The 24,577-nt window shown below is 37.2% G+C and overlaps 1 protein-coding gene across 2 annotated transcripts in view; it reads left to right on the plus strand.

Annotated features, from left to right (window-relative positions):
- Nucleotides 1-24,577, plus strand: part of Cntnap4 (contactin associated protein family member 4) — a 282,485-nt gene that overhangs the window by 216,345 nt on the left and 41,563 nt on the right. For both annotated transcript variants that reach the window (XM_006974070.4, XM_042277745.2), the window contains 4 exons: nucleotides 3,721-3,877; nucleotides 8,693-8,820; nucleotides 23,061-23,231; nucleotides 23,859-24,077. In XM_006974070.4, coding sequence (XP_006974132.1) covers nucleotides 3,721-3,877; nucleotides 8,693-8,820; nucleotides 23,061-23,231; nucleotides 23,859-24,077 — 675 coding nt within the window. The remainder of the gene's footprint in view (nucleotides 1-3,720; nucleotides 3,878-8,692; nucleotides 8,821-23,060; nucleotides 23,232-23,858; nucleotides 24,078-24,577) is intronic.

The raw sequence follows: 24,577 nt of genomic DNA on the forward strand, positions 1-24,577 counted from the left end.
TTTCACTGGACAATGTTACATTGTGCACATAATCCATTTTCTTTGTCCAGTCCACCATCAGTGGACAATTAGGCTGCTTGTGTGCTTTAGCTCTCTTGAATAATGCTGCCGTGGTCATGGAAATCTGTTTGAGATGGTAGAAGCCATTATGCAAAGTGAAACAAGCACAACACAAGAACACAAAAACTTTATCACCTTATTTGTATATAGAACTTGAAAATGCTGAATTCATAGAAACAGAGAATGGAGAAGTGGCTACTGAAGAACAAAGGGGGATGAGGAAGGGGCCACAAGATGAGTTACAGCTAGGCTCTTAAGCTACAGCAGTGTGGCAATGATGGTTAATAATATCATATTTTATACTTGAAATTTACTAGAAGAAAAGACATTTTCATTACATACACAAATGCACATGCATGTAGCTATATAAAGTGATGGATATGATAATTAATTCACTATGTATCATGATATACATATTGAATAGGTACAATTTTTATTGATTAACTTTAACTCAATAAGTCTGAAAACTAAAATATAAGGGAAGAAAATCATCAAAAGCACTAATGAGTCATATGCTAATAAAACCAACAGATGGGATCCCCAAGGTGATAAAAAGCAGATTGGGAAGTAAGGGGAAGGAGCTTTAACACCTTTGGTACCAGCAAAACCTTCCAAGGTACTGCAGCCAAGCCTGAGACTCCACTACTCCACTACTGATATTAGTTATTTTCCTTATTGCTATGATAAAATGCCCTGACAAAAGCAAGTTAAGGGAGAAAGGGTTTATTTTGGCTCACAATTTGAGAGTGTAGTCATGATTGTGGGAAGTCCTAACAGCAGAATCTTGAGGCAGGTGGGAGCATTATGCCCACACAAAGGAAGCAGGCAATGCTGAATGTTGGTGCTCACCTGGCTTTCTTCACTGTGTGGAGCCCAGGACCTAAGCCCAGAGAATGGTGTCCCCCATCTTTAAGGTGGGTTTTACTTATCAATTAACTGAGAAAATAACTATTAAGCATGCTCAGAAGCTCCCCTACTCTAGATATTCCCTTACAGGTGTGTCTGAAAGCTTTCCTTCTAGATCAGCGATTCTCAACCTGTAGGTCCCAACCCCTTTGGAGGTCAAATGACCTTTTCAGAGCAGTCACATATCAGATATGTACATTATGATCCATAACAGTATCAAAAATTACAGTTATGAAGTAGTAATGAAAATAATTCCATGATCTGGGGTCACCACAACATGGGGAACTGTATTAAAGGGTCACAGCTTTAGGAAGGTTGAGAAGCACTGTACTAGATGATTCTAGATCCAGACAAGTTGATAACTAATATTAACCATCACATTAGTAGAGAAAACAGTCCACTTCAGAAGTCTGTGGACCAGGTGGTAATGATGCCTGGTTGTTGTTAATCACTGGTTTTCTCAGGTCAGTACTCAGAGTGTATCTGAGGTAGAGGAACTGAGGAAAGAGAGAACAGTTTAGATGCTGAGGACCCAGTAGGAAATGCAAAAAGGAGGGACAGGAAGGCACGCTTAAATCTGGACTTTTGGATCTCATTAGCAGATCTAAAGATGACAGTGGTATAACCGAGTATGAACACAAAGGAGTGTTAGGAACACATGTTCTCAGCAGATAAGAATTCAGCTCACTGGAAGGACGGTCTTGGGGATAACCAGGTTGATTAAGAGTTTAACCATGGGAGACAGAATGCTTTACGCTGACCAACTAACATTGTTTTATTTTAATTAAAAAAATATTCCTCGTGTTTTTTTTTTTAAATTCATTCATACATTTATTTAAATTACTCTTTGAAAAGCCTTGGATGGACTCAAATATTTTTGATGGCTTTAAAACATTTAGCAAGAGCTGGTGAAATGATTCAGTGGGCAAAGGTATTTGCCACCAAGCCTGATGATCTAGGTTTTATCCCTGAGACCCATTTGGTGAAAGAGAACCAATTCCTGAAGGTTTCTCTGTCCTCCATATACATACAGGTACACACACACACACACACACACACACACACACACACACACACACAATGTAATAATAAATAATATCCAAAACATTTGGCAATTTATTTTTTATGGTGAAGGTCAGAATTATAGCTATCAAATATGATTTTTTAAAAGAATAACAGTATTTTTTCCTCAATCTGTGAACATATAATATTTTAAGCAGCATAGCTTAATATTCCTAGAAAAATGTTCAAGTAGGCTTAACTGTTGATGAGTTGTGAGTTAATCAAGCTAGAAGCAGAGTCTTGAGGTTAAGAGCTTTACATAACACAAGCTTCCAAATTTCCTTTTTTTTCTTCTCTTAAACATGGCAGGTGCTTATATTAATGCTGGAAGAGAAGCTGTCAGTATTCACAGAAGGTCTCCTTAATAGTAGGTTAAAATAAGCGCTGTGTTAGTGAGTAGTGTCTGAATGAGCAAAAAATGCAGAGTCCCTATGGGAATGGTGGTGACAACATAAAGATTTGAAAGTCAAGAGGAAAATGCTTGGTCCTTTGCAGGGAACTGACTGATTTGACGTTGTTTGCGTTCTCCTTTTGCTCTGTGTCTCCAAACACTATGATTCTTTGCTTCTGAACTTTTTTTTTCTCCCCTGAGATAGATTGCCTGCATGCCTCACCTCCCTTTCTACAAATCCTCCGCTAAATGTTCTGTCTGCTCCTTGCTTGAGTTCCTTGGCATCGTGTTTAGTCTTGGCTCTGGGAAGGAGCTGGTAGCTGAACATTTATCGTAGAAAGAGATGCGTTTAGCTAGGGGAAACTTTTTTTTAACTGTAATATTCGCTTCAGGCATGAAGATTTTTCAGTATTATTTCTGTAGTCTTCAAATAAATAGCCAAGCCAGTAAATGGAAGAGAAAATACAGACTTCCCGATAAATCCTAAATCATGACAAAGGAGTGCTATACCATGCTTGATGTCTAATAAACAGCTAGTATATTTTAACCAATAAATATATGGAGACAAATCAGTGCCTTTATATAACATTTCAGAATGTTTTGATGGTTTTTTTGTGATTTAGGATCAATTTTATTTCACTGTATTAATTACCACAGTTTATATTTTGATGCCAATTTCTTTTAAAGATTATTTTTTAAAAAGTTGCAAATGAGAACTTTGTCTCTCTCTCATGATTAAATGTGAATTGATGGTTTCTAGTCAAAGAACAATGTACCATTTCATTTAAGACTGAAAATAAGGGGGTGGAGAGCCAGCTCAGCAGTGAAAAGCACACATTGAAGACCTGAATTCAATTCCTTGCACCCACATAAGGTGGCTCATAGTGAACTGTTAACTCCAGTTTCAGAGAATCTGATGACCCCATCTGGGAACCTGCATGCATAGGATGCATGTAAACTCATGTAGGCACATAAAAACATAGATAATAAATGCATAAATATTTTTTAAAAATTATAAAGTGGCATTTTAAAAGAGACTTAAAACCGAGTATTTTGTAAAGATAGTTTCTTCCCAAATGCTGTCAATTACAGTGCTTAGGGCATTATTACACCATATCAGTCGCTTTCTGTCTATGTCCTGAGGCTTCCTCCCTCTCTATGTATCGCTGTCTCTTCCCTTGTCTCTGTCTCTTTCCCTCCCTCTCACTTCTCCCTCCCACCTTTACTTTTAATCTCTTAGGAAGAAGGAACAGTGTTCTAAGATGGAAGCAGATGATCCATCTCTCTCATTTGTCTTTCAGATGGAAGCCCTCGGAGCTGGTGGGTGGGAAGAACCAATGAGACACAGACCTACTGGGGAGGTTCCATGCCTGTGCCTCAAAAGTGCACTTGTGGCTTCGAAGGGAACTGCATAGATGCTCAGTATCACTGCAACTGTGATGCAGATCGGAGCGAATGGTAATTTTCCTTTTAATTATGTCAAGAGTATACAGCTAGGTGGATGATGAACACGTTGATTTGAGGAAATAATTAGATGAAACTATGTCTTGATGATACATGGTACAGTGATTCTAATTCTACGGGCTAAGATAGGAAACTTTCAGAGGCTATTTCAACCCTGGACTATGCACTTTGCTAATTTTATTTTTACCATATGAGAAAACAGAGGTGTCCATAACATGAGAGTTGTAATTCTCCAGAGTTCGTTTTCCGTGTTAACATCATTTCAACAGTGTTATGTAAATAGCTACCAAAGCATATAACATTAATATAGGCTGCAAACTTCAGAAGTAAAAATTTGTAGATTTTGAATTATTATAATTCTGAGCAATGATTTTAACATGTAGTTCTTTTATATTTTTAAAGGTTAAACTATGCCAGAAAGAGCAAATGTTATATGGATAATATCTTCAACATGGTAATCTATAACATTTGGGATTTGAAAATGTAAAGTATTTTTCTAGGCAGAAAAACTTCCTATGTGTGTGTTCTCTTTATCTTAAAAAATAATGAGTATTTTTGTATTTGAGCATAGACTCTATAAGTATATTGCTCTTATATATTATTTGTAAATGAACATTTGAAATGTTTATACTCACACTTCTTTACACTACATGTCTGTTTCATATTATTAAGCATTGGACCTGCATACATTCATTTATTTTTTAAAATTTACTCTCTGAGAATTTCACAGCTATGTACAATACAATATGATCAGACTCATTTCCCCTCTTACTCCCCCTGAGTCTCCCTGCACGTGTCCCCTCCCAGCTTCATGCCTTCTTCTTCTTTTAAATAACCCATTTATTTCCAGTTAGCATTGTCCACATATGCATGGGTGTGGATATGCATGGGTGTGGAGCCATCCACTAGGGCATGGGCAATCTTCCAGTAGCCACACTCCCCGACAAGAATGGTTTTCCTTCCCCGAGTAGAGTAGCTGTCACCCCGAAAGCATCTCAGTTAGGGGTGGAGCCTTATGCGAGCTCCCAAGGCACAGTATGTGCTCTTCTGCAGTCTATGCTGAAATGCCCACAGGCTGGATCTTATGCAGGGTCACTACAGCTGCTGTAAGTCCAATAGCCATGTAACGTCCAGAACACATGTCACAGCTCTCCTCCCCACCCTCTGGCTGTGATACTCGTTTCTTTTCTTAAAACGTTTTTCCTATAGTATATTTTGATTATAGTCTTTCCTTGACACCAACTCCTCTGCCTCCTCGTCCCAATGTTCTTTGAGCCTTGATGGCGGCATGTTGGTAAATAGGTCCCATTTAACTGTCACCTGTTCTCAGCACTTTAATGTGCTAATAATCTGGATTTGAGAATATGGCTGATTTGATTTTAAGATGTGCATGCATTTCAGCAACCAGTTGCTATTAAATGAACTCATTATTTGAATTATGTAAATGCTGTTTGTTTGCTTGTCAAACAACATGATCACGATAATGCTATGTGGTTGTGTACACAAATGTATAGAATATATGCATGTATGTACAAATACAATCATACATAAATATAAGGCTCTTATAAAAACATGGAAGAAGAACCGATATGGAATCATAGAGCTATGATTGAATTCTTTTTTGTTTTGTTTTGTTTTGTTTTTCGAGACAGGGTTTCTCTGTGTAGCTTTGCGCCTTTCCTGGATCTCGCTCTGTAGACCAGGCTGGCCTTGAACTCACAAAGATCCACCTGCCTCTGCCTCCCGAGTGCTGGGATTAAAAGCATGCGCCACCACCGCCCGGCCCTGATTGAATTCTTGTATGAAGAATATCATCTCTATTACCCAAACTCTACTTTAAGGAACAGGGGTGGTCTGGGAGAAAATGTAGGGAGGGTTGACTATGATCAAAAAATATTGTATGGAATTCTGTAATAACTAATATGTACTCCCTTTGGACAACAACCTTTTTCTTAATATATTCACAAAAATTGTTCACACACTGAAAATTGTAATTTTAAATGTGCAAAAATGTTATTAATGGTATTTAACAGCACAAAAAATTAACCTAATCACCACCAATATCTCCTGTGTGCCTTCGCAACACATTGCTAATTAAAGCTAGTTTTTAAAGAGTTTAGAACATTTCATATTCTATTCAGCTTTATAGATAAAGAACCATATATATATTTCTACATTTTTACAGACTCAGGAAAATATTTCAATAATAAGTATCTGGGGCTCTGCAGAGATGACTCACCAGATAAGGGTACTCTTTGCCAAGCCTGGTGACCTGACTTCAGGCCCTGGTACCCACATGGAGGAAGGTGAAAACCAATTACTGCAAATTGCCCTCTGACTTTCACACAGATGCCATGGCAGACATTTCCTAAACAGAGTTTAGAAAAAATAGTCTTTGAGACTAGCGAGATGGCTCAACAGTTAAGAGCAGTTGCTGCTCTTGAAAGGTACCTAAGTTCAGTTCCCAGCACCCACCTGGTAGCTAATAACTGTACCTCCTATGCTAGGGGACTCAACACCCTCTTCTGACCCCCAAGGGTACCAGGTACACTTGGGGTGGACTTACATACATGAAAGAAAACACTTATTACATAAAATGAAATCAAATGATAAATCTTAGTGTGTGTGTGTGTGTGTGTGTGTGTGTGTGTGTGTGTGTGTGTGTGTGTGTACGTACGTGTACTGGAAGGAAGAGCGGTGGAACTGAACTTTGGCAGGGGCTTCCAGGATTGGTTGAAAGAAGAGAACCAAGGTGAATGAGACCTAGACTTAATTTTCTTTCCTTCGCTGGCACTAGTTGTGTCTTGCTAACTTCAAGGGAATTTGTGTTATTTTTATTTTTATATGCGGCATAATGTATCAGGAGGTAGAGTTTGGGGAATCCAGAATGACTAGAAATTGAAGGATAGCATAATTTCCAGAAAAAAAGAAAGCTGGTTTTGATGAGTCTGCTGCATAACTCCTGCTTTGGACCCTCAATGGCCTTTCAAAGTGTGTGTGAGTCGGGGAGGGATTTCAGGGTCAAGGAGAGAGCCACAGACAGAAAACTAAACAAACAACAGGGCATTCCCACAGTGGCTGCTGGAGGAGAAAAAGATCTGGGCTGTTATGTCTCTGAGACTGGCTTTGAAAATCCTTCATTTTAGGGCATGAGTGATGAAAAGTTCACGCTTTTGCTGCAAAGACCATGTCCTCAAAATGAGAGGGAAGGCTGGAAACCCAGAGTAAGGCAGCCATAGGGAACCCTGGGAAGTATGAAAGCATAAGCTTCTACTTAAATACCCATGAGAAAAATAATATTAGGGAACAATAAAAATATACTATCTTTTGACACGTCACCGACATTATCCAGAACACTGTACACATTACTGAATATTTTAAGAAAGTAAACTTCCATGTAAAATCAAGTCATTGAATGAGGTTATTGTAAACAAAGTCTTGGCACATTTTAAAGTTTGCAGATGAAATCTTTAAAGTTAATATTATCAACATGTTTGAAGATATAAAGTTAAAAATATCCACAATGAGTGAATAGGGAATTTAAATAAATAAAAGTGAACTATACTAAAGGACTGAGTACACATTTTAGAATGGCAAATTAACATATGAAATGAAAATAATTGTAACAAATTTTCTGGGATGAAAAAGAAGTAACATCAGATGAAAACTCAGATATTTAAGAAGAAATGAAGATCATTAGAAATTATAAATTACCTGGTGTTCCTTAAATACAAAAATATAATTCTCTGCCTAATTACATTGTAAAGTTTATAATATACATTTAAAGTAGATTACCACAATAACATAAAAAAGGTTTATATGTGTATTTCTGTGTGTATGGGGGTGTTAATCTCATGGAAAGCTTCTGATATTACATATTGTTATACAATATAAAATATAAGTAGACTGCAAAAAGTCATGGATACATTTTATAATTCACTGAGGGAGTAGTAAAATACAATGAACAGAGTTTTATCTGAAAAATGAATAGAGAAGACAGGGTTGAATATAGGGGAATGTAGAGTTGATCAATATGTACAAGAGAACAACAGCAAAAAAATTCAAAGTGTAACTAAATCATAGGAGAAAAAAAGGAAGAATTTCTAAGCACTTTGTCTAAAAATCAACAGGCCAATTGTCATTAAATTATCCACTTCATCAAATGCTAAAAATTTTTCCACCTGATTTAAAAACATAGCTAATATTCTATTTTTGTCTGCTTTAGAAATAGTGCTGGGGCAGCTTATTTATTTATTATTAATTAAATTTATTCTTTGAGATTGCATACATGCATATTATGCATTCTGATTGTTCTCCCTGCCTACTCCTGTCAACCCTCCTCTGCTACAAGTGAGTCCTTTCCCCACATTCGTGTCTTTTCATTTTATTTTGTGACCACTGAGTTTAACCAGGGCCAACTCTGTGACCACGAGTTCAGAACTCTTCCTGGGATCCTGGTGAGTTCAGCAATGGGTACACAATGAAAACAATGGCTAGCCCTGCCCTTGAGTCCAACCACTAGTCCATGGTTGAGCATTCCCTAGAATGGTTGCGGGCTAGTGAGCCACGAGAATGGTATCCACTCAAATAACCATTGCATTCTAATCTTAACCTATGTTATATTTTGTAGTCTAGACCTTAACTTTCCATGTTTTGTATGCTAAGATAAGCAATTGGAATTTTTTTTGTCAGTGTCCAAACTTAGTAGGAAAGTCTTCATTTAGAAGTGCCAGGAAAATCGTTGCTTATTTTAGAATTCCGCTCATCATCATAATTTAAGGATTTTGTTGCTGTTCCTGTTTATTTTAGGACCAATGACACTGGATTCCTCTCCTATAAAGAACATCTGCCAGTCACTAAGATAGTGATTACAGATACAGGACGTCCCCATTCCGAAGCTGCTTATAAACTGGGACCTCTGCTCTGCCGAGGAGACAGTAAGTGGTCCCAACGTGTGGACTTATCAGAAGAAGGTCTTTTTTGCTTAAGCATCATGTGTCTATCACAGGGTTATTGAATCAGAATTCTGTCAAAAAAACCCATGAGATGTATTCCTAAATTTTTAATGACATTCATTGTATGCATATGGATACGTGTTGGGTGGAGGGAGGCACATGGGCCACCATGCATATGTGGAGATCAGAAGATAATTTGAGAGAATCTGTTTTCACCTTCCAAGATGTGAGTACCAGGAACTCAACTCAGATCATGAGACTTGGCATTAAGTGTCTTTCCCACAACCCATCTTTACTTCAGGAAAGGTAAATAAACCATCGGCTGCCCAACTGAGGGATTCATAGATGTATCCCAGAATTCCTAAATTTCTCCATATCTTTATCTACTTAGAAAGAATCAGTGCTGTACAAAATGGTTAAGAATTCATGTGTACTTCCTACTGGTAAGCCTGGGGTAGGATAAGAACATCAATAGAAGCAGATGTCAGTTTGATCAAACATATTTCAACCTTTAATCTCTATTCTTTTTCAGTTTATAAAGTGTGTGAATTGACTTTCAAACAATTGGATTTCTGCTTTGTATATTCAATGTGTTACCATTCTAAAGTAGGATTTTAAAATTCAGAAGTAGTTCATCTCTCTCTCTCTCTCTCTCTCTCTCTCTCTCTCTCTCTCTCTCTCTCTCACACACACACACACACACACACACACACACACGCACACACACACACAGTGCATGCCCCCCCATAACTAAATATTTATTTTTCATCAGGAAATGAAATGAACAGAGATTCTTAACCTCTTCCTCTTCAAAATCAGTTATCTTAGAGGTAGATGCATTGGTTATGTATGTGCTTAGTATTTCCAGAAACTAAAATGGAAGTAGAAAGAAATATTTGTTTGCATTAAAAGCACACCCTAAAATACAATTTTATGGTGGGAGCTCCACATAAGAAGGAAAGATATGACATTCAGTAGATATAGGGAGATGTGTAGCAGAGTTGCTTAGTTAAAAGGCAAAGATGTTACTGGCCAATAAACATTACATATGCATTCTATAAAACTGCTATTCTAACCACCATTTCTGGTGTTCATCAGCCTTACCCTTGCCTCCATCCCACAATCATATGAAGCTGACATAAGGACGTTTCCTGGAGGGAAAAAATTATGAGCAGAGAGATGAGGTTGTAAACTCAGCATGAACCAGAGGAGTACAACGATATTTTGTGGCTGCAAAGAAGGGCCTCTGTGCATCACCTTGCTTGTCACTGCCTGCTTAGATCAAAACACTGCAGGAACCAGCCAGGCTCCCTTTTTATTATTTGTGCCACGATTTCTGGGAATCAGGTGTTTTCACTGAGGTCACTACTAATGTCATCTCTTAGGGTTTCCTTCCTTCCTTCCTTCCTTCCTTCCTTCCTTCCTTCCTTCCTTCCTTCCTTCTTTCTTTCTTTGCTCCTTCCTTTCTTTCTTTCAAAGAAAGATTTTATTTAAAAAAATTTTTATTTAATGTGTGTGAGTGTTTTGTGTGAATGCATGCATATGGGACCTCGTGTGTGTGTGTGTGTGTGTGTGTGTGTGTGTGTGTGTGAAATTAATTCTTGTTGCCTTCAGAGTCTGGAAGAGGACTTCAGATTTACTGGAATGGAATAACCAGTTGTGAGCAACCACATGATGCTGGTAACTGAACCTGGGTCCTCCACAAGAACAATAAGCACTCCTAACTTCCAGACCCAATTCTTAGAATTTATTTGCTTAAAATTCTTGCTTAATATTTAAGCATGCACACATACACACAGAGATACACAGAGAGACACAAATATGCACTATATATATAAACACAATGATGTCTACACTTTTTAAAATTAATTAACACATTTTTGGACTTGCAGTGAGTCTCCATTCAGGCAACCTTCCCCTGCTCTCTCCTAGTTGATATTAGCAGTATCTGCAGACATGTTTTGGTTGTCATACTTGTGGAATGTGAGTTGCTAGCAACATCTTTTTGTGATTCAGTAGTTGTCCTGTGGCTGCCTTTTAGCAAATGGAATGTGTATCCATTCATTAGTTCATGCAGTATTTGGTCATTTCCAGCTTTAGGAGACTATTAATAAAGTCAATAGAGTTATGCCTGGAAGTTCTTGATTTCTATCTAAATATCATCCTGAGAGGGATTACTGCTTCATATGGTGTACATAATGTATGACTGACATTGTAAGATGCAGCATAGGGCAGAGCCAATAAATCATACCTCTAATACCAACCTTATCAAAGGATAAAGATTTTAGCATCATGGTAACTCTTAGGTTCTTCAGGAGGGTTCTAGAATCTTTAGAAAAGGAATGTGTGTGTGTGTGTGTGTGTGTGTGTGTGTGTGTATGTATGTATGTGTGTGTATGTGTACGTGTGAGTGTGTGTGTATGTGTGTATGCATGTGTGTGTATGTGTGAGTATGTGTATGTATATGTGAGTGTGAGTGTATGTGTGTGTGTGTGGTATCCCATGTGTTTAGAGGTCAGAAGACATCTAGCTTCAGTCTTTACCTTCAGCCTCCTTTATTGTTCTGTACTGAATAAGCCAGGAAACAGCCTGAAGGCTTAGAGGATTCCCCCACTTCTGCACCTCACCTCACCATGGGAACACCAGTGCTTACAGATGCATGTTATCACATCTAACTTCATATAAATTCTGGGGATCTGAACTCACACTTGCATGGGAAGGACTTACCCACTAAGCCTTTATTTACCTCAGCCCTGAGTTCCAAAGACTTGCTGAATATAAACCTGACTTTCTTTTACTTCAGACACAAAAGGGCTAAGAAGTAATAAAAGGGAAAGATTCAAACTTACCAGTTGGCAGAGAGCTGAGGAAAGTTCAGCCTCATGTTTTTATGTCTCCTCAGCCTCCCAGGAGCTGGGGGATGTCTTTGAATTTGTCATACCATTGACAGTCTCTAGACCAACAATTCCTCCTTATCAGATACATTTATACCAGTGCTCTATTGCTTATTCCCATAGGCTCTTATTTAGGAGATGTTGGATTTCTAACATCCTTCTGGAAGCTTCCAGTCTATAGACCTATCTGTTTAGTATGTTTCATAGGCTGGTGCTCATCTGGCAACTCTGTGTCCCAGTCAATGATGAGGTTGATACAGGATGTGGAGTGTGCTTTTAGAATGATTTATGCCAATTGGACAGAGAAATTCATGTCTGTTGAACACAGCAGTAATGAAAAATGGACTAGAGATAGTGTTTTTTTGTGTGCTGTTGTTTTTCTCATTCTATTTTTCTAGCAATTTATTTTTATTGTAGTCATACAAAAGCATCAGTTCATGATGGATTAGGGCCAGAGGGAAAAAACTGAAAGAAAGAAAGAAAGCATGCTTTCTAAAGATAGCTTGAGAATCCTAGCTAGAAGCTAGCAGTTGGCTTAGGGCTGAAGTTGTTGGTACTCACCTAGAGCCCAAATGTTACTTGCAATACCTTCAGAACTCTCCTTAAATTTTAAGGAGACATAAAGAAATCCAAGTATGATGGACAAAGTTAAGTGATTTGGGGCACACAACACAACGACATCATTGGGATATTTTGCTGTTCTGTGAATCCTCTACCACAAAGAACCTGCTTGGACCTCAAGGCCATCTTGCTTCCTTGCTTTCTCCCTCACATCCATTTTCATGCAAATTCTCCCCTTCTCAGATTAAAGCCATTCTCCAATAAAGCCTTCCTCAGATCTCTTGAGGGCACAGATCTTCTGCCCTCTGTTGAGACAAATGTTGAATATATTACAAAGACTTATTTCTCATACAGCTTTTGATTATGTTTGAAACCTCAAGAGTGGCATCCCTTGCTCATTTATTTTTGTGTTTCTGGTGCCTAGTATTTGCTTATGATATGAAAGATAATCAATAAATAGCAGTTTGTAGAAGAATGAGAGTGATCCATCATACATACCTAAAGAAATCTATAGATGGCTTGTGAATTATTGGTGAGAAACAATCTAATGATAAGCAGATGTGTATATTTGGTGAAAGTAGTTTAAATGATGCAGGAAGACAGACTCTGATTTTGAAAGTTAGTCACAGCACAAAGGACATCTGCTTCTACCTGAAATATTTGCTTGTAATGTGCCCGGCGGTAACTGTCAAAATGCTTTCAGAGAAGAACATGAACTTATTTTAGCTCTGAATTTACTTATATTTTAAGTTCTTTTTTTATTAGTCCTTTGAGAATTTCATACAATGTAGTTTGATCGTATTCACCCCCTCCAACTCTTCCCAGATCTACTCCCACTCCCTCCCCTCCCAACTTTGTGTTCTCCTCTTTTCAAACCCACTAAGTCCGAGTTGTGCTCCTCATTCTTCTCTTGAGTGTGTGGCCATTCACTGAAGTGTGGAGGACTGACCAGGGACCATACCCTTAAGGGCAACTGGCTCTCTCCCCTGGCAGCTACCAATTACCAATAGCTCCTGAGCCAGGAATGGGACTTTGTGCCCACCTCCAGTCTCTATGCTGACAAAGTCCCAGTATTTATAGTTTCATTAATTCTTTGAGAACTCCATACATGCATAAAACATATTTTGATAACATCACCTCTTACATCCCCCAACTTCTCCTGGATGCCCCTCTCAGGTCCCCCTTCCAAATTCATGTCCATTAGTGCTGCCCCTTTTCACACTGGTGTATGACTTCCACTTGATCATGGACAACCTACCAGGAACCACACCCCTAAAGAAAACTGACTCCTCATCCCCTATGAGCCACCAGTTGTCAATAGCCCCTCAGCTAGTGGTAGGCCTTATGGGTCCCACCCCCTCCATGCTGGGATGTTGACTATTTTAATTTTGTTTAGGCACCCACAGCCTTGAAGCACTCTTTCAGAAATGTGTTCATTTATAGAAGAGAAACCTTCTCTACTTCTTGGAGAAAAAGAATGTTTTATGGCCTATAATTCTTTGTTTTTGTTTAGAAAACAAAAATCATTACTGACCAGGTTCTACTAGTTCTGCTATTCTTTGGAGTGCAGCTTATATTTAAGCATTATCCCATAGTCCTATCATTAAAGCCTCTCTATTCTTGAATTTTTTTTAAATTTTGATTTATTTCTGCTTGAATTTTGATGTCAAGAAGTTGCTCTTTTTCTTTATTTTCCCTCTAGGACTCATGAGCCCTGTCTTTCCTGATTCTGTACGTGCTTGGAGATAATTGTCACCTTAGGATTCCTAACAAATACAGCCAATTTAGCCTTTAAATGTTTTCTCTTTCTTGGCAATGGCTTTACTGAGATGTAGCTCTCATGCCCCATAGTCCACTTTTTTAACATGCACAGTCCAGCCATGTTCAGTGTGCTTCCTCATTTTAGTGTATTATACAAGAAGGAGCAGCCGTCTCCACAGTCGGTGTGAGAACTCTGTGTATCATCTGAAAATGAAACCTGTGTCTACTTTCCTTTCTTTATCACCTCAGACATATACAACTAGCTAAAAAAAGTCTCTACAGACTTGCTTATTCTGTCTATATATATATATTGAAACACAAAATGTGTATGGTTTTGTGGCTGGTTGTTTTCACAATATTTCAAAGTTCATCTGTGTTGAAGCGTATTTCAATATCTCATTTTATAGCCAAATAATATTTCATTAAAGGAGTAGATAGAAAGATTCCCTTTATCCATTTGTTATTTGGTGAACACTTGAAATGGCTCCATTATTCTTTTAAAATAGTATGACTAAATTCCTATAGTAACTTTTAAGCTGCTTTGTGGACAAGGGTTTTCATTTCCCTTGGTCTTACATCTAAGAGCAGAATTGATAAATTCTAGCACATCCCTATGGGGTTCATTCCTTTGGGAACAATGGTAACATTTTAGGGCCATGCTTTTTGACCTCCACCAGGTTGTTGACCTTATCCTACTTGGTCTGCACTGAAGCATGCAGCCATCTTGTTTTCCATAGCTGCACATCTATCTTTCCGGCTGACTAGTTTATTATGGAGCATGTTCTCTTTCTGAAAGGCTTCCATGGGCTTCATTCTCAGAGTTTCTTTAAATTGGAGAAGACTGTCTGTTGCCTCAACACTTAAAAAGTGACAAAACACCCTCTAGGCTTGATATATTTTCTTTTTCTGCTCAGAAATTGGTGAACAGCTTTTTGTTTGTTGGTTGGTTGTTTTTTTCCCCCTTCATTGAACACTTTGGAGAAATCTGAGGTTAAGTAGTTTTCCACTTTAAAGGAAACTTGCCTTTTTTGGTGATTGCTTGAAGGAATAACTATATTTAGTGGTCATTATTTAATAAAATGCATCCAAGTGTTATACACTTGATATTTTTCTGTGGAACAGATATGATGTGCTAGAAGGCTTACACATCCTATGTTTTAAAGACTTTTTGCAAATGTTCTAAATTTTTGTTCTTTGTTACTTCTTTGACATTGAGTCTGTCAATCCATTTTATTAAATGTGTTCCTTCTCAATTGTGTTGGAGTTTTGTGGGGAAAGTACCCATAAAACCTATCAAGTTAGGAAAGATGGTTGAGAGTTTCTTATCCTAAGAAATTTCTGAAGTTCATTTTGTCTACATTGACTGGTATAGTTGACTGAGAAAACACCGCTGCCCAAAATGCATTAAATAATCAAAGGTTCATGGATGCAATAAATAACTTTGCAGAACTTTGATGCTCAGGCTGGGGAAAAGTATTGACTGGCTATTTGGTTAATTTCTCTTCCATTTGACAGACTTCCCTTCCATTTGGCAGTCTACCTCTGAGTCACTAAAAAAGTAGGGATCAATTCCGTTTCAACACATAATAAGATCATATAATTTTCTTAGCTCCTCTATGTCTAATAATCCCCCATCCTCTATAAATTCTTATTTCAATGTTCATTGTTCATCTTATATTACTGAATTTCTCTCTCCCCTCCCTTTGCTTTTTTTATTTTCTTAACATTATCATCTTATCATCCTCTTCCCTTTATTCTCCCCTACCTCTCCATTTTCATGCATTATTTCCATTCATTTAATAAAAATTGAATATATTTCTTATAATACATAAAATTTAAACATGTAGGAATTATTCTAAGCTTTCTGGTGGCTACAATGACAAAGGAAAGTATATAATTTTCTTCAATAGGTATTTATTGATAATCTACAATGTACTATGGGAGAACAAGAGTGAGAGTGAGAGTGAGAGCAAGAGAGAGAGAGAGAGAGAGAGAGAGAGAGAGAGAGAGAGAGAGAGAGAGAGAGAACGCGCAAAATAGAACATGCTTGTGGCCTGTTCTTGGCATTTACATTCTCATGGAAACAGAAGACAATAATTCAGTAAAGTGTATGTGTATGTTATGGTAGATGCTAACAAAAATATAATTAATGCAAAGAGAGAGAATTTTAAGTGATATGGCTGTAAAAGAATCATTACGAAGGCAGTACTCAAATAAAGACAGGATTGAAGACTATAAGGAAACAAGGCTTGTGTGTATCCTTGAGAGAGTCTCAAAACAAGAAGAAACCAGAGCAGTGATGCAGACATAGGGTTGTAGCTGATATAAATTTATAAATGTATGGATTCATGTAACAAAGTGCTTGGGGCAAGGGGGCAAGTTAAGAATGGCAAAAAAGCCAGATAGGAAACTGGTGATCATACTAGGTAGGATTTTGAAGTCTTTATTTTTCAACTTCAGTGAGCTGGTCAAACATTAGAGAATTTTGAGTAGAGGGATGTTATGACTTATATTTTAGTGAGACTCAGCAGAGTAGGATCAAAGCAAGATGATGGGTGATGCCACATTAATTATTCTGAAAGATCATAGTGGCTTGGAGCATGGTTCAATAATGAGAGATATGATGTGGGTACTGTGTAAAGGGAGGGTTAATAAAGTTTGCTGATGAATTGATGTCATTTTCAAGGGGAAAGGTTAAGAAAATGATGGAGCTGTGTTTGATATAATAGTTAGAGGCATGGAGCTGACACTGATTGAAATGGAAAAGACGACTTCCAGGGTCAAGAAGGGGAATTATTGCAAGAAGCTTCATTTTTAGACATCTAAAAGCCTAGATGTCATCAGAGCTTGAAATAGAGATGTGATGTTGTCACATTGAGCAGTCCAGGCTTCAGACATACGTTCATATATAATAAATATGTTTACAGCCACAAAGCGGAATTATTGCAGATGGAGATGTGTAGTCACAGAGTCTTGGGATATTCTCACAGTGATAAGCTGAGGTAGTGAGGAGGAAGAAGGTACTGAGAATTATGTACCACTAGTAAGAAATGGAGAAAAGTGTGGGCGTCCTGGGCTCCAAGTGAAGGAAGTGAGCCAGGGAGAAAGCACAGTCAATTACGTTAAATGTTGATAGCTTATGTAAGGAAAGAATTGTTACAAATGAATTGAGCAACATGGAGAGATCATCAGTGGCATTGACAATGGCTTCTTTAGGAGAGTTACTGAGCTATGCGTGGGAGATTAGAGCCCAGAACAGGTTCAGAAAACAGTGAGCTGTGAAACAATGGGGAAATTAGTAGTAGGCAGGAAGACAGTAATATTACAGAATTGGTTTTGTAAGATGGGAGAATTAATACCATGGTTGTAGTGAAGGAAGAGACCAAGTACAGATAACTTTGGAATAGGAGCGGTTTTGGATTGTACAGAGAGGATGTAGAGAGTAGATAGTGATAACAGGGAGATGAAGGTAAGGTGGGTGGTTAGAGAATGCCTCTTCAGCTTTATGTTTTTAGAGAAGTTCAAGGACACAAAATGGGATGCTGTATGCTTGGAAACAGAGCAGGTCCCAAATCACCGTCTCACAACATGGAATTCATAGAAAGCATTAGCCATACATGGTGCTTGCAAATTAGCATGCAGTGTTCTCATCTGGCGTTGTGCTATTTCCAACATGTGATTACTTAGGATGTCCTTTAAAGGATGTATATATTTAAGATCAAACAAAGAGTATAATTAAGTCACATATTGCAGGAGTCATGGGTAATAAATGTGAATAATTTACTAGCTCTTATTTTTGGTGATTATGGTCAATGACATACTTCATCAAGTTAATTAATATATAAAGGTTTTCTCTGAGCATGGGGAAGATAATCTGATGTGTCTGACTATAAATGTATTTGAAAGGCTCATTTATGGTAATTAAAAAACATTAATGGTCTAATATAAAGTGTGTATTATATAAATACAAAAATGGTACAAGTTCTTTTATTTACAGTCGATGAGAGTATACAAACATTTTAACAACATTCTCAGACAATATTCTAAGTATGAAGTTATTTTTTGACACTAAATGTGTGAATAAAAGAATTTCATTTTCAGGGCTGGAGAGATGGCTCACTTTTTAAGAGCACTTGCTTCTCTTCCAGAGAACCCTGGTTCAATTCTCAGCACCCACATGGAAGCTAACAACTGTCTGTAATTCCAGTGATCTAACACCCTCACACAGACATATATGCAGTGTGCATGAAATAAAAAAAATAAAAAAAGGATTTCATTTTCATTGGCATGGACTCAGTAGAAAGCTCTTAGTTTGTGCTTATTTATTCATTTTGCTTCTGCCAAAATAAATATTCTGTGTTATTTAAATATCTAAGTTTGGTTATAAGTGATTGATGGATGATTTTTTTCTCAAATGAGTAATTGGACTCAAAGTTTATTGCATTATTATATATGTTAATGCAGGGAATTAGTATTGGGTAGACCAGATGTATTTTGCATTTTATATATGTTCTCCTTTGTATATTAGAATGCTGCCATTAGATAGTTCAACATATGTTGCTTCAAATAATATAGGATGTGACTTATGGAAAGATCTCTTTTCTGGTATCTAACACAACTTTATACATTTTCCAGAGTCATTCTGACCTTCATAGGAATGAAGGATTGATGAGCAACAGCAAACTTAAATTGAATCAACTTTACTCACCTTACACACTCTTTTACTTAGAATGAAAGTAGTTAGATGCTTGCATCAAAATTTCATTCCTGGGGCTGGGGAGATAGCTCAGTCAAAAAATGCTTACTTTCTAGGTATGGACATGTTGATTCAATCCTAGCACCTACCAAAAAGCCCTCTGGGGGCAGAGACAGTGAGATACCTGGGTCTTGCTGGCCAATCTCTTACTGAGTTTGGTCCATGAGCCTTAAGAATCCTCCTTCCAGTGAGAGATCCTGTTTAAAAATAAAGTGGGCAGATCTTGAAAAAATGATAACTGAGGTTGACCTTTGGCCACTTGTGTATAAATGCATGTTTGTGGCCATGCACACACACAAATATAAATACACACATGCACACCTTCCAAACACAAATTCTATTCTTCCACCCTCTTGCAAATTAAGTTTGTATGCCCTTGAAAAATTAAAGCATATGTGTGTGTGTGTGTGCATGTGTGTATGCTTTTCTCTTTGTCACTAATATCCACTTTTGCATAAAATTAATATAAGAATAATAAGCATATGCTGCAGATTATTTGTAAAAATCCTTTGATTACAGAGACAATTTCTGCTCTGCTTTTGTAAGAGGCAAAAATCATACCAACTACATTAAACATGGTGGAGGGGACAGCAGGGATATTTTACTGTATGCAGACACCCATGAAGAGCATTGCTCTCTTTTCTACTCATCTATAACGCACACACTGTGACTCTCCCCAGCCAGATTTCATTTGCTTCACCCTCATTTTTACATATATGGATTTCAATGGAGGTTCATAAATTGCTAAAAACAATAACAGAAGTGCTAAAAAGGAGGCACCAGTGAATTACTAAACCAATACATAGGTTTTGGTGTTCCAATGAAGCAACATGTAATTAATTGTAATGTTTTATTTCTGTTAAGAAATCTATATGTTTAGCTCATTTTAATGGTTCATAAATATTTAGAATATGCACTTGACAACTAAAATATTTCTCATCAATATTTTAATATTTTTTATATATATATGAAATTTATTTTTAAGAAAGGATTCTCATCACTCTCCTCTTTCAATTTCTTCATTTCCCCAACCCTAAGAAAATGTTACTTTTTCTAGAATTCTTTTTAAAAGACTATTCTACATATGAGAGAACTGAATGCTTAGAAACTTTTTAGAGTACACATAATGTTAAATAGTACTAAACTCTAATTCCTTAAGGGACTTTATAAAAATATTTACACATGAAACCAGATACTTATTACATGTTCCTCTTTTATAAGTAAATAATTATCTTGGCACTTATTTATAATAGATACATAGACATGTATATAGATATGCATATAATATAGTTATGGAAATTTAAAAGGCAATGTTTTCAAAGGAACTTAGATTGTTTTGCTGATTCATATTGTTTTAATTAGATAAAATTTTAATTATTATTTAAATATAACTAAGTATTAATATTGTAGAATAATATATCTTGATGTGTTGTTTGTCTGTATGTGTTCATGCATGTGTGAGCACATGTGCATAGAGACCAGAGGTTGACATCAGGTATCTTTCTCAGTCACTCTCCACCTTGTCTTCTGAGAAGTTGTCTCTCACTGAACCTGAAGCTCACCTGTCTTCCCCCACCCTAACCCTGGAATTATAAAAGCATGCTGTCACACCTGAATTTAATACACGGGTGCTGGCGATCTGAACTCAGGCCCTGGTGCTTGCATGGCAAGTGCTTTGCTGACTGATCCGTCTCTTCAGCCTAGCCTTTCATGACGTGCTTTCATTGAAATGGTTAAAAAAACAAAACAAAAAAAACCATCTTACTTGTCTGGCAACAAATCATGCAGTATTTCAGATCTCCTGGGCAGCTTAGGGACTCTCCAACCCCCTTATAATAGAATCCTCTTTCAAAAACTTACAGTTTCCTGCTGTTGCTACAGATCTCTACCTCTTCCTGGCTCCCTTCCACATGCTTCCTTTTTCTGAGACTTTCCAGATTTTCTTGGGTGCACAGGACATAAGGAGCTGAGGCATCACATGCACACCATTCCATCAGTGTTCACATTGGCCTTGGCTTTCTTTGCAGTTGTCTTGAATTAGCAGCAATTTCTTAATCTCATGAAATGTTCTTACTTTATTCTCTATCTATTGTGAATTTGTAAAATGGGGTTTGCTAACTAAACAAAATGTACCATTGTATATGTAAGAGTGTTTTAGCTTTCTAAAGCAGTAAATTGTTTTCACTAGACTGAGAGCATTTATTGTATAGAGAGTAGCAATTCAAAGATTGTCCTCCAGTTTCAACTGTTCCCTGAAGTCTTCCATATGAAGCTTTATTGGGTTAGTTATAATACAATATGCAGCAAATAAATCCTTGATTTTATAATATATAATATTATAATATAAAAGTATTCCATAATTTAACCTGAGTCCTAATCATTTCCTTTCTAAGCACATGAGACCATATTTAGTATTATCTCATAATGTAAAGTTACATATTTATTTTGACTTTATAGCTAGTATTTCAAGAAAAAGGCATGTCACTCCTTGTAAAAGGAAATCAGGTTAGCACTTTAAAGAGCACAGATGGGCTTTTACCCCTAAGTTGACATTTTGTATTTTTGTGCATCTTTTCATACACTAAGATCCAAGGGTCTAATACAGATGTAACTATTAAAAGGATGTAAGACTGAACCTTGGAAGAACTCAGATAATGTATAAGTTCACTTGACTGGGGGGGTGGTGCAGGTTTCTCACAGACAATGTTCTTACCAACTGCATAAATTCAGTTTTAAATTGTCCACATGCAATAGAAATTTGACTTTTGATTCAGGTCCACAAAAAAAAAACCAGAAAGAAAAAAAACAAACAAAAAATAGACCTATGTACTGTTCCTTCCTGAGTTAAGAAAGGAAAACAACATCTAAGCAGCATGTAGAAGGAGCCACGTTTGTGCTGTGGCTAACATCATGAACTCTTTCTTTAGAACAGCTGCTTCGACTCTGGAGGACCAACCTGTCCTTCTTGGAGGAAGGTGATTTAGATAGGAGAATTTCCTTCCTTGATGAAAGGGTGGGTGATGTGACTTCACGGTAAGGATGCCTAGTCCTGGTTGATGTACTGAGAACTTGCTGACAGCAGCTGAGGCTCATAGCTCATTTTTCTGATAATTCTCCATATCAACTCAATATATCCAGCTGGATTTGATCCTGGCAGTCCTGCCTTTGAGTTTATATTTCATTTTCCAATTTTCTTCCTACATAGATATCCTCAAGTATTTTTTTCTAAAGAAAAGTTGCAAATATCCACCAAAGAAAGTGAAGATGAATACACTGTATTTAGACAGCAATTATAATTAACTTAGATTGTTTTAAGACTTATTTTTACTTTTGATTACATGTCTCTTGTGTGTGTGTTGAGGGGTGGGTTGGGTTGAGTACCTGGGTCGAGGCAACTGTGGTGGCCAGAAAAGAGTGTTGGATGCCCTGGAGCTGGAGTTAATGGGGTATTGTGAGCAGCATGATGTGGGTGATGGAACCAAATTTGGGTCCTTTGCAAGACGGATGCACAGCCTTAACTGCTGAGCCATTTCTCCAAACCCTACATGTGTGTTTGTTTGTCTGTTTGTTTCCTCAGTCTCTAAACTGATATTCCAAACTCTTACCCTTTTCCCATCTATTCCATGTATTGACTATTTGTAAACACTTAGAGAAAGCTTTTCATCTACCTCCCTGTTATGAGCAAGGCAAGAAATGACTTTTGAATGAAAAAAGCATTTTTATAAGAACAGCTGTGCTACATAGACAAAGTGTGTTTGGATCTTTAATTAAATGAGACTATTTAGGATGCCAATCTCAGTGTGAAATTGGCAAGGCCAATAATGGGAATGAGTGCAGGTTGCAAGGATCTGCTATAGGAATTTTTTGAGTCAAAGCAACTAGGTGTTTAAACTTTCAAGATACAAAAATATTAAGCAATTAATCAAGGTTTAGCAGATTCTTCCCATATTACTTTAGCTGAGGATAGGATTTTGGGTGCAGATGTGTTTTCTTGTATTGGGGGCATTTCTGTATGAAGCTTTCCTGCTGTGTGTTGGAAAGAGTCCAGGGTTTCAGTCTCCATAGACTCTCTCATCCTATGCCCAACCTCTGCACATAGTTAATAAGGAAACTGGTTTCATATTAATTAATGATGTTTTAAAACAGACACGATGCTAAATGGAGAAACCACAATTATGGCTACAGCATTCCTTGTATGTCATGAATTTGTTTTCTGTTTGAATTTGTTCTTATTGTGTTTATTGAAACAGGGCTGTTTTGGAATGCAGCTTCCTTTAATACTGAGGCTTCCTACCTCCACTTCCCCACATTTCATGGAGAGCTCAGTGCTGATGTGTCCTTCTTTTTCAAGACCACAGCCCTGTCTGGGGTGTTTTTAGAGAACCTGGGAATCACCGACTTCATACGTATAGAACTACGTTGTAAGTGTCCTTCCCAGAAAAGTCTTGGGGATAAAGTCATCTAGTTTTGAATTCTTCAGTTAGCTTTTAGGAGCTCATACCTCCTGAGAAAAAAATCTACTTTGCAAGAAAATAATTTAATGATAATTTAGTAAAAATATGGATAAATTCATTAACAGTGAAAAAAAGTTTAAATTGAAGTAATTAAAATTTAAGACAAATTTTAGGTTAATGACTAATATTAATTACAAAATTACTTAATGAACCATTTATTATTTTGATATATTCAGTCTTCTATTAATAGCACAATATCAGATGCATGTTTCATGCTGTTAAGTTATATAAACTTTGAAACAATGAAGCAATTATTTTGTATAGTCAATTACAGATGCTAGTTTTGTAGTCTCTCTAAATAGTTTTCATCATTATCAATATGGAAAATTAAGTCAGAGGCTGAACTTTTTTAAAAATCTATTATTTTTACCCTCAAATGTATCTTACTGTCCTATTCCACATCAGGAGAGTTATGTTTATCTGGATGCCATTGTTTCCTTCTAATGCAAGCCTTGTGTCTGATGATTGTTGTGTGACATTGTCTTAAGTGTAGTGAATACTCACCTGGAGAACCCTCATTTCTGGTATTTCCAGCACCCACAACAGTAACCTTTTCATTTGACGTGGGGAATGGCCCTTTTGAAATCTCTGTGCAGTCACCCAGCCACTTCAATGACAACCAGTGGCATCATGTGAGAGTTGAAAGGAACATGAAGGAGGCGTCACTTCGGGTAGATGAGCTCTCACCAAAGATACAAGCTGCTCCCACTGATGGTCATGTCCTCTTACAGCTCAATAGTCAACTCTTTGTGGGTAAGTTGCTCTTTATTTTAAACACTGAATGTATGCTGCAAGTCTAGAAATGAGCCACAATAAAAATAATCCCAACTTGAAAAATGATGATAAAGAGCTAGCAGCAAAAACAAAGCAATGTTTATTGAAAATCCAGGTTCTAGTCTATGCCAGATACTCCATTCCTTCCCAGTAAACAATCCATGCAATAGGTATTATCCCTATCCTAGAGCGGGATGACTTGTATTCAGAAAGGTATAAGTTAAGAGATTCAAGTATCTGTGACTATTTCCTTACTCTGCATACTTGCCTCCTTAATATGTAGAGGTTGCATGATTTGTTACAGTTTGTGTATTACATTGGGCCTTTTAATAAGATCTTGGAAATGTTTATCTCTATGCTCAAAAATGAGGAGCCCTTGTAATGCCAGCCAGTGCCATCCACTGATGTTCCTCAACTCGTATACCTTACACCAAAATGAAGCCAATGGTAGGAAAGAAAAAAGAAAGACAGTGCTCAGC

This window comes from Peromyscus maniculatus, chromosome 5, assembly GCF_049852395.1.
Source record: "Peromyscus maniculatus bairdii isolate BWxNUB_F1_BW_parent chromosome 5, HU_Pman_BW_mat_3.1, whole genome shotgun sequence".
NCBI classification, from domain to species: Eukaryota; Metazoa; Chordata; class Mammalia; order Rodentia; family Cricetidae; genus Peromyscus; species Peromyscus maniculatus.